The sequence below is a fragment of the Osmia bicornis genome, chromosome 10 (genome assembly GCF_907164935.1).
Source record: "Osmia bicornis bicornis chromosome 10, iOsmBic2.1, whole genome shotgun sequence".
NCBI classification, from domain to species: Eukaryota; Metazoa; Arthropoda; class Insecta; order Hymenoptera; family Megachilidae; genus Osmia; species Osmia bicornis.
Genome location: NC_060225.1, coordinates 6,020,623 through 6,039,268, shown reverse-complemented (window position 1 = coordinate 6,039,268; position 18,646 = coordinate 6,020,623). Strand labels below are relative to the sequence as shown.

The 18,646-nt window shown below is 38.8% G+C and overlaps 4 protein-coding genes and 1 long non-coding RNA gene across 5 annotated transcripts; 1 reads left to right on the top strand and 4 right to left on the bottom strand.

The window, feature by feature from the left end:
- The first annotated feature begins 1,624 nt into the window (after positions 1 to 1,624).
- LOC123988269 lies at positions 1,625 to 2,130 on the top strand. The gene is made up of 3 exons (XR_006829818.1): positions 1,625 to 1,708; positions 1,805 to 1,872; positions 2,047 to 2,130. It is a non-coding gene; the product is annotated as an uncharacterized LOC123988269 (long non-coding RNA).
- Positions 2,131 to 8,582: 6,452 nt separating this feature from the next.
- LOC114880376 (U-scoloptoxin(01)-Er1a-like) lies at positions 8,583 to 9,243 on the bottom strand. The gene is made up of 3 exons (XM_029196314.2): positions 9,136 to 9,243; positions 8,863 to 9,066; positions 8,583 to 8,801 (listed from the first exon to the last, which is right to left on the bottom strand). Exons 1-3 carry the CDS (start codon positions 9,241 to 9,243, stop codon positions 8,583 to 8,585), a joined length of 531 nt encoding a protein of 176 aa, XP_029052147.1.
- Positions 9,244 to 11,086: 1,843 nt separating this feature from the next.
- LOC114880377 lies at positions 11,087 to 13,165 on the bottom strand. The gene is made up of 2 exons (XM_029196315.2): positions 12,853 to 13,165; positions 11,087 to 11,427 (listed from the first exon to the last, which is right to left on the bottom strand). Exons 1-2 carry the CDS (start codon positions 13,163 to 13,165, stop codon positions 11,087 to 11,089), a joined length of 654 nt encoding a protein of 217 aa, XP_029052148.1.
- A 2,304-nt stretch (positions 13,166 to 15,469) lies between these two features.
- Positions 15,470 to 16,121, bottom strand: LOC114880379. Its single transcript, XM_029196318.2, has 3 exons — positions 15,938 to 16,121; positions 15,765 to 15,865; positions 15,470 to 15,695 (listed from the first exon to the last, which is right to left on the bottom strand). The coding sequence occupies exons 1-3, from the start codon at positions 16,119 to 16,121 to the stop codon at positions 15,480 to 15,482; spliced, it is 501 nt and encodes a 166-aa protein (XP_029052151.1). The 3' UTR covers positions 15,470 to 15,479.
- A 494-nt stretch (positions 16,122 to 16,615) lies between these two features.
- On the bottom strand, positions 16,616 to 18,405 carry LOC114880375. The gene is made up of 3 exons (XM_029196313.2): positions 17,590 to 18,405; positions 17,377 to 17,517; positions 16,616 to 17,154 (listed from the first exon to the last, which is right to left on the bottom strand). Exons 1-3 carry the CDS (start codon positions 17,831 to 17,833, stop codon positions 16,952 to 16,954), a joined length of 588 nt encoding a protein of 195 aa, XP_029052146.1. The 5' UTR covers positions 17,834 to 18,405; the 3' UTR covers positions 16,616 to 16,951.
- Positions 18,406 to 18,646: the final 241 nt, after the last annotated feature.

Sequence of the window (18,646 nt, the reverse complement as noted above, 5' to 3'; positions counted from 1 at the left end):
ATTAATTCGAGGTTATCCTTAAAAATACAAGAGTTGAAAGTTTGTGCTCTTGCCGCGATTGTACAAGAGGTTGGAACAGCAGAATTTGAATTACTTTCCCTTTTATATCGTTAATTTCCTAACCAATATTGAACGTTTTTAATATTCTTTCATACAATTTACTGTTTGATATTTAATAACGTTCTTTCTCGAGCATCGTAATATTATGAGATCTGTTCGTCTACCGGCTTCGGTTCAGCTGGGGACGAACATTACCGAATAATACCGAAGCGGTGTCGACCGGTCTTCGTCGGGAAGGAAGGTCTCGCCATTTCTCTCGCGAACGTCGAAGTGACAAGACGTGTTGAGACCATCCTTCCGTATAAGTAATAAGTGAGCATTGTATCTATTAAAATATTGTGCATAAATTATAGTTCGATCGTTTATTATTGTTGATTACATTTTATGTACATAAATTCGTATTTCTTTTTTGTTACAGATATTTGATGGATATTGAAAGGACGCCATGATATGGGTTTGAAATAGAATTTCGTAAGAATTTATTGGTTTAATTTATTCTAATCAATTATTAACATTTATTATTACTTGTCTTTTATTGAGTCGTTGTTAATTGTAAGCATTTTTGATAATTACTTGCTACCAAAGTCAAGAAAGAAAAAATTAGAGACATTTTTTTTCTTTAACCAATTCATAGAAACAGAATAATTAATTTTTCATTTTATTAAATAATTTCGTCCAGTATTTTAATACATTTGTTTTAAACTAGAACAAAATTGAAATAATTCGTATTCTACTGCAAATGATAGCTTCTCTTCTGCAATTATTAATTATTTTAAACAATCTATTTTTGTTAAATCATAGTAATTATATTATAATATCCAGTTTTCGATGCAAGTTTAAATTAAAATAGAATCACGTTTTTAAATCACATGCCGTTTAAGCATGATTAATTATTGGATTTTGCTTATTGAAAAGAATTAGATAATTTATAAATTACTACGTAATAGAATTTCCAACAATTTTTAATATGCTTACAATTTTAACAACAAAAATCCACTGCTTTAATAAAATGGTTTATTATATGTATTTAACAATGATTTTTTATCCTTGTAATATTCATTGGAATAATTATCAGCAATTATTTAATGCATTTCGTTATTACGAGATAATCTAGGATCAATATTCAACTTCAATAATATTCGTGTTCGTTGATATTTCCATTTACATATAATAGTATTTCCTTAACGAACGTTCAATAAGAAGAATGTTGGTTTTGTTTTGTATATTTCCACCCATCCCCAACCTCCTCACTAATCTTTCCTTCCAGGAATTGTTGTGGCCGCGCGCAAGGCGGTCGGTAGAGTCAGTGTTTGTACGAACATATTTCCAATGTTTTGATTTTTTCAAGGGTGAACTGGCCCTGAATAGAGTTGCGTTTGTACAACTAGGAATCACGCGAAAGTAGAGTCAGTGTTTGCTGCGTATTATAATATATTTTCTAGAGTATCGGGGCTCTGCTTTTTCCTTTTTCATCGTGAAAGTAGAGTCACTACAATTGTTCGCCGAAAATTATTCACAGTCGCGTTATTAGTATTTCATATCTATATTTTTATTTTTAATTTTTTTTTTTAATTGCTCGTTATATCCGGTATTAGAGTCACTGCACCACTGAAGAGGAGTCTTGGGCGTTGCTCCATAAGGAAAGAGTGTAAGTATCTTATTACTTTATTTAATTAATTTTAATTCAAATAGAATAATTTACAATTTGCAAAATTAACCGTAATTCTTTTTTATTTCGTTACAGATGAATTTTTTTATTTTGCCGAGTTCCTGGATATCCTGATGATGGCTTTCTTCACGACTTCCGTCTTGGTACGTCACTTAATTGCTTTTGATTAAAATTGAATAATTTACAATTTCAACTTGATAATTGAGATTTCTTTTTAATTGCTAATATTTTATAAAATCAAACTTTACATATAATTTTATTACAATAAGAATTGATAATCTTCCAAATTAACCGTAATTCTTCTTTTTTTGTTACAGATGAATCTTCTCCTACAGCCTCCTACCTGGTGTTGTCCATCCTCCTACTTGACTGTCGGAAGAAGAGTATATCTGCGAACGGTGAGTCGCATGTTTTATGATTCCTCTGGTGCCCAATCATGTCGTAGGACGAATGGTCCGAATCGACACGGGCTACTGGTTGTATATGTGCTTGGCAAACATAGTGACCATGGGTATGATTATACCCATGAGTAGTAACATATTTATTGTTTCATTTCATTTAGTTTAGGCTAGGTCTTCTTGTACTCCGCGTTTTAGTATCATTTCAATTCCACATATTTCAGTAGATATTTATGAAATACATGAATGCTTTTAAATGTTCTTAACTGTGGAATTAGAATATTTTATTACCGAAACAATTTTATTTAGTTTGTCTGTAATAGAGAAGTCAAATACTATCTGACTTAGTTATTGCGATGGTTCAAAGGAATATAATATTGATAGTATTATGTAATATGTATACTGGATATACATATTAATGATGCTATTACATTGATTTAATTTTGTACATTATAAATTCAAATACAATTTGAGAATTTTTTCCGAGTAGTTTAACTTATTTACACGTTCATGAAAACATGAACAATTTATGTGCAAGAAGACAATTCGTGACGGGTAGACTTCCAAGTCAGAGTGATCTATTTCAACAGATTTTGCGTATTCTTGAAAAGTTACTCTGAGGAGGGAGTCGCCCGAGGATGTTTACTTTTTTACTAATTTTCATAACAAATTCTTTTTTCATTGTAAAGAATTCTTAATTAGTGATTTTGCTTTTAATAAAATATCAAATTCAATTTTGACATTAAATTCCTTTTTATTAGAGTTTTGCCTTTATTAAATTAGTGTTGCGAGAAATTTCCGACGCGAGAGTAAATGTGACGATGCACTGACTAGTATTCGGTGGGAATCCTTTTGGTTTTTAAACTCAATCCTTTTTATTATTTAATTGATCAAATTAGTTACAAGGATTCCGCGGCCTGAGACCGTGAACACCATCTCATGGGAGACAAACCTATGCATTACTAGGCCTTTGCAGGCGCAGTTTTAGAATATGGAACATGTGAAAATATGTTACCATATTCTAAACTGCAGTCCTTTTGTCTATACTATGGGCGTCCGTCAATCTGACACCGTTGGATGCAACGTGTTGGACGGGCGGGTAGCGCTCTTAGCGAAGGGGTGCACTCTGTCCTGGCGTTACGACGTCCAGGCGGGGTGGGTGGTATGTAGCGTCTGGCGTAAGACTAGGGGGCGTGAGACCCTTCGTTGCCAGCTGATATTAGCAGTGCACCATGTTTGCGTCATAGTTGCTCTATTATACTTCTCAGTATTTGTTCTTAAAGCTTTATATTTACAAAGTCGAGTCACTTTTATTAAAATAGTGAAATATTAGCCCGTTAGATGTTTATGTACTAATCATGTTTGTAGATCAGGATTTTCAGGTTTAACCCCTTCCGTGTTTATTGCCAAAGCCCATTCACGTGCCCAGGTGCTACTTGGATGGGTAGAGGCAATGGGCACGATGACCTAGTTCATAAGAATAATAATTAATAAGCGGCTGGCATTGTGTTAGTATATCGTGCACGACGTAATCTCCACATATGGTGTGTGTGTTTTTAGGCTGTGGGATTGCGTCGGTTTAATAACTTTTTCATTTACTTTTAATTTGAAATAATATTTTATTCAACAAGATGTACGATGAACGTATAAACCAAATACTATTGTTATCATTACTATTACCATGATTATTACCATTACTATGAAATATTCTATATCAAAGTAGTTAATTAAATTTTGTAATTATCATTATACGCAATGATTGCTAGCCTTGCCAGACGATTTCAGTGAAAAATGGTACGTACCGTAGAGTGTGATGTGAGATGAAACTCGGGTGTCGGAGGCGTCCCGGGACGTTCTCTCTAGTGTAGGTCTTGCGCCCGGGTGGAGTGTATGGGGGTCGTGGAATGAATTTTTGTGAGAATGTGATTTTGCCTTTTTTAAATATAGCGTTAGGTAGGTAGGTAGTATACCTTCTGGTATGTGTGATAGATTGTAAGTAGGTAGGGCCGGGACAGGTTGTCACAGTCTCTTGGTCGGGTAGGCACGATTTCGCGTGATCAACCTGTACCTGGAATATATTTGAAGAATTGACGATATGATCGATACGAACGGAGTATGCCGTTCGCCTTCTATCTATCTGTACAATTTTTCAAATTTTTGGCGACTTCATAAGTCGTCATACGCGATCGCGATGGCACGAAACGCACAAGTTCTGCTCGAGCACGGCACGTGTGCACGAACAACGACTTATATAAAGTACTTTTTCGTCCACGTGTCAATTAGAGTTTCGCGATTTTTCTTTTTTGTTGATCGTTTTTTTTTGTTTTGCGAATTTGCAAGTCTCGAGCTTTAGATATAAGTTTCAGGTGGGTGGACCGCCCGAAGAAAGAAAAGGCTATATGCCGAAGCGCCCCGACAAACTGTCTTTCAAGAGGGGAACTACTAATGATTTTGCATCCTTTTGCAAAAAAGGATGGGAAATCATTATCGTTACTACTTTGTCACTGTGTTTGCCTGTAGTTGTAGTTTTGTAATTTCAGGACAAGAGGGGGCTCGTGACCCCCACGATTTTGGGCAAATCGCGTTTTCAATTTAGTGTTGCGAATATTGACCACGGTTCAATTTAGCGTTGCGAATGAATATCGATCACGGTTCAATTTAATGTTGCGTGTGCATGATTATCGTGATTTTCATTTAGTGTTGCGAACTTAAAATATCGCGTTTCTTTCTTGCATTGCTTTAAAATAAAATTTAACTTTTTAATGTTGATTGCTTTAAGATTTTTGAGAGTTTTGCTTTTTAATGATCATTGCTTTAGTGTTGCGAGTAAAAGATTCACGGTTTGAGAATTCCTTTTTTTTGCATTTTAATTGCATGTCTGTTAAAGATAGCGTTGCGAATGACATTAGCGCGATTGTTTCCCAGTGTTGCGACTTATAAATACGCGATTGCTTTGCATTAGTTTATAGAGTTCCCTGCTAATTAGTGTTGCGGTAATGAATATTCGCGTTTTGCATTAGAGTTGCGATATATGATGAAATGCCCAGAAACGATCCAGTGGAGTTGCCATGGTCCATAAGGCAGCTATGGACCAGCTGCCGTGATACAGCCTTGGATTGGCTGTACCCCTTTTTTAGATTAGTGTTGCGTCTTACAAAATTCGGTAGATTTGAGTAGTGTTGCGTTACAGTTCGCGTTTTCTCTTTTTTTCTTTTTTTCAGCTTAGTGTCGCGCAAAATGGAGCAGCCTTCACGCGTACGCTTTTGTGCATATTATATAATTAATGAAATTAGTGTTGCGATTAAAAAATTCACGGTTTGAGAATCCCCTTTTTCTGCATTTTAATTGCATGTCTGTTAAAGATAGTGTTGCGAATGACATTAGCGCGATTGTTTCCCAGTGTTGCGACTTATAAATACGCGATTGCTTTGCATTAGTTTATAGAGTTCCCTGCTAATTAGTGTTGCGGTAATGAATATTCGCGTTTTGCATTAGAAATGCCCAAAAACGATCCAGTGGAGTTGCCATGGTCCATAAGGCAGCTATGGACCGGCTGCCGTGGTACAGCCTTGGATTGGCTGTACCCCTTTTTTAGATTAGTGTTGCGTTACAGTTCGCGTTTTCTCTTTTTTTCTTTTTTTTCAGCTTAGCGTTGCGCATACTGAAGCAGCCTTCACGCGTACGCTTTTGTACATATTATATAATTAATGAAATTAGTGTTGCGAATGAATTCGCGATTGTTAATTAGTGGAAGTAACTATGACTCACATTCGGTGGGAGTCCTTTTAAGGATTCCGCGGCCTGAGACCGTGAACACCATCTCTGGGAGATATACCCATGCATTACTAGGCCTTTGCAGGCGCAGTTTTAGAATACGGAACATGTGAAAATATGTTACCATATTCTAAACTGCAGTCCTTTTGTCTATACTATGGGCGTCCGTCAATCTGACACCGTTGGATGCAACGTGTTGGACGGGCGGGTAGCGCTCTTAGCGAAGGGGTGCACTCTGTCCTGGCGTTACGACGTCCAGGCGGGGTGGGTGGTATGTAGCGTCTGGCGTAAGACTAGGGGGCGTGAAACCCTTCGTTGCCAGCCGGTGTTTTGTCATAGTTCAGAATGTTTGCAATTTTGAAATTAGTGTCGCGTGTGATTTCGGTTTGTTTTATAGGGTTTGCTTAGGGATTGCTCTTATGGGCAGTCAAACTTTTCTTTTCAGGTTCCCCTGTACCCTCCCCCCCACTGCCCCGCCCCATTCTTTTTTCTTCTCTTTTTTAATTTTGAAAATTTTGAGCATTCGGGTATTGGAAATATTGTTAAATAATATATGAATTTAATGTTTTCAGAATATTATTAAATATGATAAAGTTTTAAATAGAACTTTATTCAAAGTTTTATTTAAAATGAAAGCTCATTTTATTTTGTGATGATTGGTGATAAATTATTTCAAGGAATATTTATTCATTTGAGATAGCTTATTAAATTTTAATTTCACTTTATTTAAACAAAAGTAGTGGATAATTGTTGTTCGAGTTGTTTAGTTTTAATTTTGGATCGCGATGTTTTGTTTCAAGCTTACGGAGAAGCTAATTAGATTATTTTTATAAATTTTCAAATTCTTTTCCTGAAAAGCAAAGTCCACTCGTGATTTGTTTTTCAGTTTTTCCATTTACAATAAATTTGCATTGAAAGGTGTATTGAATAATATAATGCAATTAAGTCGAGTAGAGTCGTGGTTGTACGTATTATATATTGCAGTAAAAGGCAGTTGTTTCAATTAAAATATTGTGTGCTATTTGTCGCGAAATGAACGAATATTAAATACAATAAAATGAAATAATTAATGTTCTTAACTCAAATCATTTTATTCAAATATATATTTTTCTAAATCTTTTTCTCTTTATTTTGGTACTAAAATTTGTTTTTAATTCATATTTCGTATCAAATTGATTTTGAGTTATTAACAACCACTCTGATTTTTGTAAAATTTTATTGCTAATAATGTATCTTCTTTCCAGCCATTAAATTTTTTTTGTCTTTGTATGGATTCAATTAATGAGTTTCTGTTACAGAGAAGTACCTTTATAGGAAGTGTGAATTGGTAATTTGAACTGGAAGCAGTTTAATATAAAATCTAAGATCGAAAGATGAAATTCAGTGAATCCAATTAAGATGGTGTGAAAACGATTGAAAAAGGAAAAACTGATTATTTTTGAAAATTTTCTAATTCTTTTTATTTTATTTCAGGAAGTATCTTGATAAGGATAAGGAAACCAACAAATTTGTTATAGGTATTCATTTATATCCCTTTAGATTTTTATCTATATAATAAGTAGCCTTAAGCACTGCAGTGTTTAATTAGATTTAAGTTTTATATTTAAGTGTATTTTTAAGATAATTACGAGCGCTCGTATAAATAGGTATTCTTAGTATTTATAAGTATGTAGGACAAATATGCAATTGCATATTTATTAATTACAGATCTGTAATCAATATAAAAAAATGTTGAAGTAGGATTGAAAAATAAAAATATAAGTAGATAGGCAGGTAGTGAGTAAAAATAATGCTCCTTTTGTTGTTCGTTTGCACAACAGTCGTTTTGCAAATCTACAACAAGAGGATGATGCTATTCAATAAAAGTAAAAATTTGCATAAATGGAGGGTGGATGGGACGAGGTAGGGCGGGTCTCCACCCGCAGCAACCTCCCCGTGGTGAGACCTGGGCAATCGTTATTATTTGATGACTAATTAATAACTGTATCATTATTTCTATGGTACATTTATTAATTATGCAGCAAATAATACGAGCGAATTGGCTGCGAAATTTATACTTTTTTTTCTATTTAATTTCTGTTATATTTTTTCAGGAACTATGCCTTTGAGATTTTGAAGTGTATCACATTGCAAATACAATTTACCGAAAGAAAATTAATAATAATAAATGAATGGTTAGTATTGATTAATTATGTACTTATATAATGCCGTAGAATATGATACTGTTGTACCAAAAACCATGTCGTGTTTGGTATCATTTTAATCAGGAGATTTTCACAAGTTTGGTAAAAATTTCATAGAATATGAACCAAAAATAAAAAAGTTTTAATCTTAAATTTTGACGTGGTATAGCATGCTATTATCATTGATGTGGCGCTTAAATCAGTTTCTGTTTTCGATCAAACGTGGGCTGTTTTACCGACACGGAATTCGGAATTCGGAGTTCGGTCTCGACACTTGCATTGCCTTAATCATAGATACTTTTATTATCAGTATTACAGATGTGTACTGCTACTATGTACAATAAATTCACACGTTGCCACAGATTTACAATGATACTCGGAACTTTTAAGCGTTTAAGCTAACTTAATTTAGGTAAGGAGACACAACTGATCTTTTCTCCGACAGTTCACAAGTTTCCAAAACTATTCCTCGCACTATCCATTATCGAATGGAAAGAATCACTGTTGTCGCGACGTCTTCTTCCGTTTCAAAATCCTCGATGTCCTTGCTGGTGGTTTGTTAGAGATAACTTCCACGGTATCCGATTCCTTCGTCGATTGCTCCATATCGCTTTCCTCCTCTTCCACTTCCTTGCCTATCGCCTCGTTCAATTCGTAAAACTTTTCAGATTCCTCGCACGGTATCGAATTCTCCGTTCTCATGCAAACGAACGTAGCCTAACAAAATGATATTGCGTAGTTAGAAATGAAATAGATAGGAAATAGACAGGTATCGCACCTGATTGAACACAGTTTCCGCTGGGCAAATGAAGCTCCACCTGGTCGCGCCTCTAGCTTGCGGCATGCAAACGTGGAAAATTTGGCAATCGTTGTCTATATCGGCATAGTAACCGTAAATCCTATCCTGACAAGAAAAGTTATCCACGATGTTCTCCCGAATCATCGTCGCGTTAGCCGGAAGTTCTAAGCCGCCGGTCTTGTTCTGTATTGTCAAAGAAAATCGATAAGTATCAAGAAACAGATGTAATGAAAATACAAAGACGGGACAAACCTTGAACTCTGGAACGGGCCTTCTGCTTAATTTCGGTTGTTGTGGAAAAGTCCAAACGATAGCAAACACAGCGATCAAGAGGGTGATTAGATACGTTCGTCGAATCATAATTGATCGGGATCGATGTTTCGTTGCGAACGATCGGTTAGAGCTGTGGACAAAAGGTTGTATCGAGCTTTGTCGTCGAGGATCCTGTAAAGACTGATGATTCGATCCGTAGAAGGGTGTTATATAGTGACCTGTGCGTAAGGATCTTGAATATTGTATGAATGGCCGATTCTTGGTAGCCAGAAATTAGTAAGTTCGTCACGTTTGGTCTGCCAATGACCATCCAGACGTCCACATCATCCTCGAAGGCCCGATGCAAATTTGTCCGCTGATGGGCCGCGCGATACGCTCCCCCGTGCTACCACCATGAATTATTTCGCCCAGCTTCATCGCGTAATATTTATCGTTCGATCATTCCAGGATGCTCGTTCGTATCGTCGAGCATCGAAAACTTCCTGAAGGATAGTTTCATTCATTCGTTCTTTTTTCCGTTCGAGTTGAACAAAGGGACATTAATATGCCCTTAAGAGTTCGAGGAGGGTGCACCGAGGTTCTACGCGTCGAAGAAAAGATATTCCTGAAAGGAATCGAAATTTTCTATGAATATCGCGAAGGACGGATGGAAATTTCGTTGGAATGAAAATAAGTCTCCTTTCGCTAAGGATCGAGATTTAGTTTCGTCAGCTGATTAAGAAAAGTTCGACGTAGCCTCGCGTCGACGACGAAATTCTATAAATGATCGGCGGAAGGATGTTTAAGCGTATCTTCTCACGAATTTCGATGATTCCGATGCGACACGGTGGTCCGGTTGGCCGCGGTCCAATCGGACCCATGAAAAAGAGGTTCGCAGTCGTGGTTCGTGGTCAAAATTCGAGGGCGAGGTGGAGAATCGTGCCTCGTGCGTTTGGTAAAGGCCGCGATCGCCGATTCTTCGGCATGTGAATACTTAACAGGGTAGCCAGCCGGTTGTTACGAAATCCTGCACGCTTCTCTGGTCATTGACCATGAGATTCACGAAAAATATTCATCGTGACATATCCGTTCGAGACGCGCATCGATAATCTATATCCTCCGTTGCAGATTACGTAATTTAGTTACACTGATCTGATCAAAGAAATGATCGGCAGAAATTCCGTGGATCTATCGTGGATTTATTTGAAAGTGTCATTCGAGAAATCCTCGATTCGATGGGAAAAGATAAATAACAGGGTGCTTATCGTTCGATCGCACTGGCGACAAAAAGGTAAACGAACAGGTCCAAAGTATCGAGACTCTTTGAAAATTCCGACCACATTTTCTTCCGAGCAATCGCGAGGAATACAAAGGAAACGATGCTTCAAGCTCCGCGGAGAAAGAGGCTGAAACTTTCCCGGTACACCTGGCGAACACGGTGGTTTCTTATTCACCGTCGATAAATCGACGATCTACGATTCCTCTCGAACGATCTGATATCGAGTTCCGTTCGAATTGAAATTCTCGACGTGGTTCGAGGCAGCAATGTTTTCACGCGATGGATTATTATCAAAATAATTTATTGCTTGCACGTTTCTTACAGGTGTTGTTAACAAATAACTTAACAATGTTTGGCAGGTAAAGAGAATACGTACGAGAACAGGTACGCAAAGTGGACTTTGGTTACGAGAAGAGGGATCTCGCTGGAACGCTTTGCGAGTCGAGGGTAAGAAGGGGTGTAAAACATTCTTTTTTAAACGCTCACGATACGGCAACAATCGTGATAAATAAATAACATAATAAATAATTTAACATAAATATATAAATTACAGAAGATCGGCGATTAACTAGAGACCTGAGCATGAAGAAATTAATCGCAGCTAGATTCTTCTACTTCGCTACGATTTTGTCATGATCGACACGAGGGATCATCCGTTGCCTTGATCCTGGATCAGTTTTGCTTGGTATAGGCAGAGTAAGCGAGATCTTGAGGAGAGTCGTTCGTTGATCGTCCCCAGTAACCGTGTTCTTGATCGTCGTGATCGTAATGATGCTGGTGTTGAGCGTGTTCGTAATAAATGACCTTAGGTGGATGTAACTTTTTCAGGTCCAACCAAAACTTGACGGCGTTGATGACCAAGCTGATGAACGCGATGGCGAAGACTTTCACTTGGAAGTGTGTGGAGATCAACTGAAGCAGCAGGCTCAGTTTTGCCTTGAACAGCATGGCTAAGCCCAACAATTTTTGCAAGTGCTTCTTCTTCTTTCTCATTTTTTTCCCACGTCCTTCCTCTGTAATTAAAATTTTATAAGAGATTTACTTGCTACTTACTTTGATTCTACAATGATGTGTATACAGTGGGCTGCAAAAGTATTCGCACACCGTTTAAGCCAGAATATCTCATTTAAAATTGGACCAAATGACTTGAGGTTTCTAGAGAAGCTATACAAATTAATTTACTAAGATATGTGCTTTTGTCGTTTTAAAGAATTACAATTTGTTGAAATCGTGAGAAAAAATAGTGAAGGGTAATTTGGTAATTTGGTCTAATTTTAAATGAGATATTCTGTTTTAAACGGTGTGCGAACACCTTTGCGACCCACTGTATACATGTACGTCACTCGCAATGAAAGGATTAACGTTCCCGTCAAGGTAATGAACCTGACACTGCAAGAATCATTAGATACTAGCCGGTAACACGGTTAATTATTCAAGGGACAATTCTAAACCCGATGGCACTGATTTTTCTCTTCTTCCTCATTGCTCGTCTGGCGCATATATTAATGAGCGAATCGACACAGAAACTAGGGGAACAGTTGACGCGCTTCTTAACGCAAAGTCACTATCTTCGGTCGATTAAATGACCGTGATCTCAAAAGGTCCAAAAGGTGATTAGTTCTTTTTTTAATAAGATTTGTATTAAGACAGTGACATTCAGGAATGGGAACAATGTTATGGCATTTTATAGCAAGATTTTCTTGAATGGCCTTAGTGCCTGTCAAATTATTCAATTTTCTAGTAGAGAAGAAGACATGCTCGAAAAGATAACAAAGGTAACGAGCGTAGAACCGTTATAGCAAATTTGTCCAAGTTGCAACATTAACTGAGAAATCGGTGACATATCGGATAGCGTATTACAAACGATCATCGTTGACCTAAAGACACGTATTCGTTTGGTTGTGTAACGTCTTCTAACGTTTCCGTGTTAATTGTACTGTTTTAATCACTCTCTTGACATGTTGGAGAATCCTACTGACAACAGACCAGTCATTCATAAAAATGAAACGAAATAATCGTGAAGCATTGTGTAGCACCATTTACGTCATCTAAATAAACTATAACGAAAGTGAAAATAGTAGAAAAAATTTGAGCAAGATTGAAGAAGTTAGACGAGTTTAAGGTCGGTAAAAGTTAACCGACTTTTTTGAACAGACACGAAGGAAAGTTCACGGTTGATTTTATCATGCGCTCCACGTGCTGATGAATCAATTAAATATTCTAGTTGTAGTGGTTCGATTCGTTTCGTCTTTCTTCATTTATAATTATTTTCGATAGATTTATACTCCAAGTTTCGATGGTAGTCCTCACTGTGTATGAAACACGCAAACCTTCATTAATATTTCTTGCAATTTTAACCCTTTCGTTACGTACGATGCGTACAAACACCTCGGGTCTGCATCCTCCTAAGGATTAACGAATTTCCCATTTCTTCTCACCTTGTTCACCATCGTTCTCCACATCTTCCTCGACTTCTTCAGCGTCTTCTGGGTTCTGGATATCGTCGATGACTTCCGCGACGAAATTACCAGCTTGCTCGATCACAGCACTCATTGGCACCTCGCTCTTCTTTCCGGTCACTTGTACCTCGATCTGATCGATGTCTCTGGCCAGCCTCGTCCTCATACATCCTATCGTGTTATCCTCCAGCACGCAGTTCAAAAAACTACCCTCCTCTTCCTTGTTTTCGATCGCTTCACCCCGAGCGTAGAGGGCAATACCCAGAAGCAAGACGAACACTGGTATCCTCATGATTTCGATAGGTTCACACGGTTTGCGGTCGGTGAAAAATCTCGGAAAGGCACTGTCACCACGCGAAATCACCGAACAGGTGGTATACTTTCTGACCTTAACCCTCCCGCGGTTTTTCTTCCGATTGTTCGCCGACCTTAGGCTTTTTATATCCTTGGACCTCGTGTCACGGGCGCATAGTGGTCGTGAAAGGTGTGTGTTCGAACATATACGACAGTGTAACCCCTTCCTTCTGGGACTTGCGCCAATCAAGTTGGTCCTGTTTCAGGTGAGACCAGACTGGCATCCCCCCACTGCGATGCTTTTCGTGGGCACATGTCGTTGAAACCTAGCTACGACTGGCTCTCCTTAAGGAATTCTGGCCGTTTCGTGGGGTCGAGACACTGCCGTGAATCGAAAAGAATCTTACGATTTTTCGACGAATATTCATAGGGGAGAGAAAGAGGAAGAGAGATGGACCACCCAAAATATTTTTAGTCGTCGCGATCTGTGGTACTTTCGTTAATGAATTATTTCTTTTTTTTCTTCGGTATTAGTAGAATTTTATTTTTAACCCTGGTTCGACGGTTCCTGCAAATTAACCGGGTTTGCCAGTTGCATTCCCGCAAAACCGGTACAAGCTCGAAATCCGTGTTCTGTTCGAAATGAATTTTTTATAGCGCGTTAGCGATCTTTTCTGGTTGCTGAAAAGCGTTGTGGATTTAGGATTGTCAACCTTGTTAGCTTGGCACGCGTGTGAGTCACGTACGTGGACCGAGGCGAGCACAGAAATTCCGCTTGGAACTATACCGGGATGTTAATTCAACCTAATTTCCACCAATCTTTATCGCTATTTAAAGTGAAATCGTTACTTTCGAAAAGATGTGCTATCAAAAAATAAATTGCATTTTATTTATCCGTTTTTCATTACTTCTTCAGTGGCTTTTGATTGTTACGAAACAGAGTATTTATTGATAGATCTTGTTGAACGTTTGAACAATCTTCAGCTCGGTTAGATTACCATAATAGAAACGTTTCGCGTGTCGGACGCATAATGTCGCGTGTTCGTAGCGTAACAGAGAGCTGCTGTCATAACATCTCATGAATTATTATTCGGAAGGTTTATCACGAACAGTCAGCTTAATCAATTACTTCTTTTTTTCCCTCGGCTAATTGACTTGTACCATTTCTCAAGGGTATAATTGATATTAAATTTCATTAAGACGACATTACTTTCTCGAGTAACGCAGCGAGTTCATAATCAATTAATTAATTCTCCAGGAAGGCTTTGAATTTTCCAAGAGTTTTCGCAAAAAGGAATGTCTCGTGGCGTCGTTCGGACGGCTAATTAGAAACTCGACTATGCATTTCTGAAAACGCTAAATACTTTCACGTCGACAAGTCGAGCGAGGACGATCTATGCGTCAACTGGTCGAGAGATTAGTCCGGGTTCGGTTCCGATTTGCCACGTATACGTTGTGCATCCTGCATTTTGTAGTTTAGAAAACGGTATAGCGTTACTACGATTCGGTATGGCTAGCTGTCGATATAGGATCGATGACGGTGGCATACTAAACAATACAATATACAAACGGAAGGTGGGTTTCTGGCACGTATACGCACCGCGAATATCGAGGCCTTGGAAAATAAATTCGACATTGACAGGACTTTCGGTACGTGCCCTAAACATTCGTCCATATCCGCCTATAACGATTCACAGTCAGCACGCGACGTTACGTCTGCACCTTTCATAGAAAAAAGTAGAACTCATTTTTCTAACGTTATTCCATCTATTCCAACGTTGAACCATCCTGGGTTTCCTGAAATGTTTCTATCTCCCCGGAAGCGATTCGATCTTGTCTCGTCATGTCGAGATGATCGTGTTGTTTATTGAAAACGATCGGTGATGTTGTATTAATTTCGATTTCGATGTATATTTAACGGTAGAGAAAAGGGAAAACCAGCGCGCCGTAGGAGTCAAAGGCTTGAGAATCTGGACCGAAATGCCGTTACGTGAGGCATTAAGTAGGTCAGCTCGAGTATCCTGCCATTGGTGGTCTCACAGAACGTTCCCTCGAGTTACCATTTAAATTTCATTTTAGAGTTTAACGAGTGCCGTTCGATTACACGGGAAGTCATAACGATCTCGATTAAATCTTATATTTTCGTAAAAAGAAAAAAAGAAACGTTACAATTTATACAGAAATAATGTCTTCTTTAGCGTCGTCACAGCACAGTTTCACGCACTTTGTCGATAAGAAAACAGGTAGAGAAACGATAATGCATTGTTCATGATGCGCTCGAAGATGTTTTATTCGAAGAACTTGCGTTTTCTTCATCTTCCCACCCAGCCTTCGTCGTCGTCTTCCGGTTGATGATAAGAATTGTAATAGTGTTCGTGATACTCAGGTCTGTGGACCAATACCACCTCTGATTTTTGCGAATTCCTCAGCGCATTGAAGAGTATCACAATTAGTGCTATTTTTCCTACCAATAAACTTCGTAACAAACTCATTTTGATGGACGCTAGGGCAGCCGGTAAGGTGATTAACTAGAAAACAATGAAAATTTAATATTCATTCGACTGTTCCTCGCTAATTCTCTAAAGAACGTATCGAACCTGTATTATCATCGGAATCATCATCATCGTCATACCAATTCTCTTCAGAATACCATTTTTAAAGCCTAATCTGCCCACGTTTCTCTGTTCTATATCGTTTTCTAAAAGCAAAGAGGCACAACATTAATGAGAACAAGTAAAGATTTTCTCGATAGATTTTTTAAAATACTTACTCTTGAGCAGAGTCGACATTCTGATAACTATGCTCGTTGTATTGTTTGCGACGTGCAACGTAACTCCTCGAGATATATCAAGTCGTAGATTTTCATTCAGGTCGTTCGATTCTTCAGCATGAACAACACTCTCCAATATGATCACGAAGCAGAAATAGCAGAAAATTGATCGCATTCCATTCATGGCTTCCTTCCTCCTAGAAAGGAAATTTCAGCTAGCCAAATTAATAGAAATATTTCATTTCATTCGACACCATTCGTCACTCGCTTTCTACCTTTTCTTTATCCTCAGCAACGCCAATTAGCTTTCAAAGCAGAAACATCTTATTGTATGAAGAATGGCTCGGTTTTCTTTAGAATATTTCATAACCGGAGTATGAAACGCGTGTTACTTGCATCCGATCAGCGAACAGACTACTGCTAGCTGATCTAGTAAGTGGAGAACATTTTCTTTTTTTTTGCGCTATGTGGCTACCCCACTAGAAAACCAGGAAACTGGGTCTCTTCAGTGTCTGTCGGTGCAATTGAAGTCATAGAAGGTGTAATACGCACGCTTAGCCAACCTTGAACCGCGGAAAATTCAATTCGAGTTCATCGTCCGACGGTTATGAAATGATAGAAAAATCGAATAGAATTGATGAAAAGTTTAATAAATACATTCTAAAACGATACATGCTAACTTGTAAATAGGTAGAAAGCGGTTGCTTTACAAATAAATTAAATCGTTACTGCTAACGTGAGGTAAAAATGAGGTGGTCGCTTAAACTCAAGCATTTGTAATTTTGGTTTTACAATTTGGATTCGGAATGACGTATCAGACGTCAGTCTTGTCTTTCTAAAGCCTACTTACGATCTACGAGCGGTAAAGCATCACTGAATTAAATAAAAACGAATCTAAAGTACTCGTTACTAATTCGAGAGTTCCTTTGGTACGCAGGAAAATTCTTTGCTAACTAAATTCATAAATCGTTCTATCGGCGTTTCTTGTCCCAGTTAAGGAGCAATTATTCTCAATTATCCTTTGTAATAATAATGGTCATCGTCTTCTGGACCACTGTGCGGCATCCAGCCACTGTAGGCTTGCTGATGAGCCGTAGGTAGACTATTGTGAACGTGCACGTGGATCGGTTGAGCAGACCAGGTCGGTGCATGGTGCTGCCAACCAGAGGAAAACTTGGCTATTAACGTGCTCAGTTTGAGTATCAGTAGAATGGCACCTGAAATAAAATCCTCTCGTAAATTCGATCCATTTTCAGAACGATGATGAATTAGAAAAGGAATTTCATTAGGTAGGTGTGCCCAACGTGTTAAATTTGGTTCTATGACGTTATCGATAAATAGGTCGACGATGTCTCCTGATTTCGTATGCACACGGTGTACAGTATCAAAGCTAAACCGTTATGTATTTGTAGGAAGAGCGATCTATAAGCGAAGCTTACCAATGAGCAATCCCTTCAGCGAGATCACTGTTAACACAGTCAGCATGGTCATCATCGCTCCCATTTTATACATCATCGGCATCAGCATAAACTGGATGCGTTTATGACCGAACGTTCGCGCCTGTCTGCTCGTCCTTGCCTCTAATCGGACATTTCAATGGGATTAATACACCAGTCCTTTGATGATTCACGATATAGGTATTAAAAACTCACCTTGAACGTTGCTCTCGTTGCCGAAGATGCCGCGCAAGAATTCTTGAAGCTGCTGCACACGAAGATCCAGCACGGCGTCCTTGGAAATCGGTCGCGACAGTTCGTCGAGTTTCGCGCGTTCGGACTCTTCATGTTCGTTGCTCGTGTGGACACCAACACACTCGACGCTCGGTAGGATTGCGCTTTTTGGAAAAGTGGTAGCGAGCAGCGCGCACGTTAGCGTCCAGCCAATCGGTCGCATCATCGAACCGGTTGCGATCACGTGATCCTCTTCATCGACACCGCGGATTCACTCGAGAGGAGGAAAACGCTTATCTTTCTTTTTTTTTTTCTTCTTTTTTTCACCGTATAGGATCGCGTGGATGGTCGCACGATCGGTCACGAGTACAGGAACCACGAAATACAACGTGTTAATCGAGTCCGTACGTGTCGGCGTATGATTCGGACGAACGAGCACGACGCCGTTCGAAGTCAAAAGAGGATCGGTCGTCGCGTGCGCGGTAGATCTGCGCGGTGGCTCGAATTTCTTGCTGGCCGGCAATTTCGTGGACGCGGCTCGCTTGAAACACTTTTCGAGAATGCCATCGAGACCGTACACTGGTTGCGTTATGACCGCGCAACTTTTCACGCTTCTATTGCTCGTTAACGGTTGCTTCTATTATCCTCTTTGTTCGCGAACACGTCGAAGAAAGAAAAATAATTTCTTCGAACAGTGGACTTTGATTTTTCGTCCGTTCAGTGTACACCACGTCCCACTTTCAATATCACCTGTCCCGGTCACTGTCCCGTAATCATCCGTGTACATTCCTCGCTTCGAATGACGTTGTTCGAGAATGGAAAGGCTTGATCATAGACGCTTAGTGTCAACGATGACACGCATTAGATCCGTCGCGTCGAGTCGTCTTTCCAGCGTAGTTTCAATTTACGTAATCGAGTAGCCGCTCTGCGTCTTCGCTCGTTTCCCAGAGTCTGCGGGTAATCACAGAGATTGGCAATTTCGATGAAATTACAGACGCAGATGACTTCTCCGGCCGGTCGATGTCGATTTCTTTCGCTC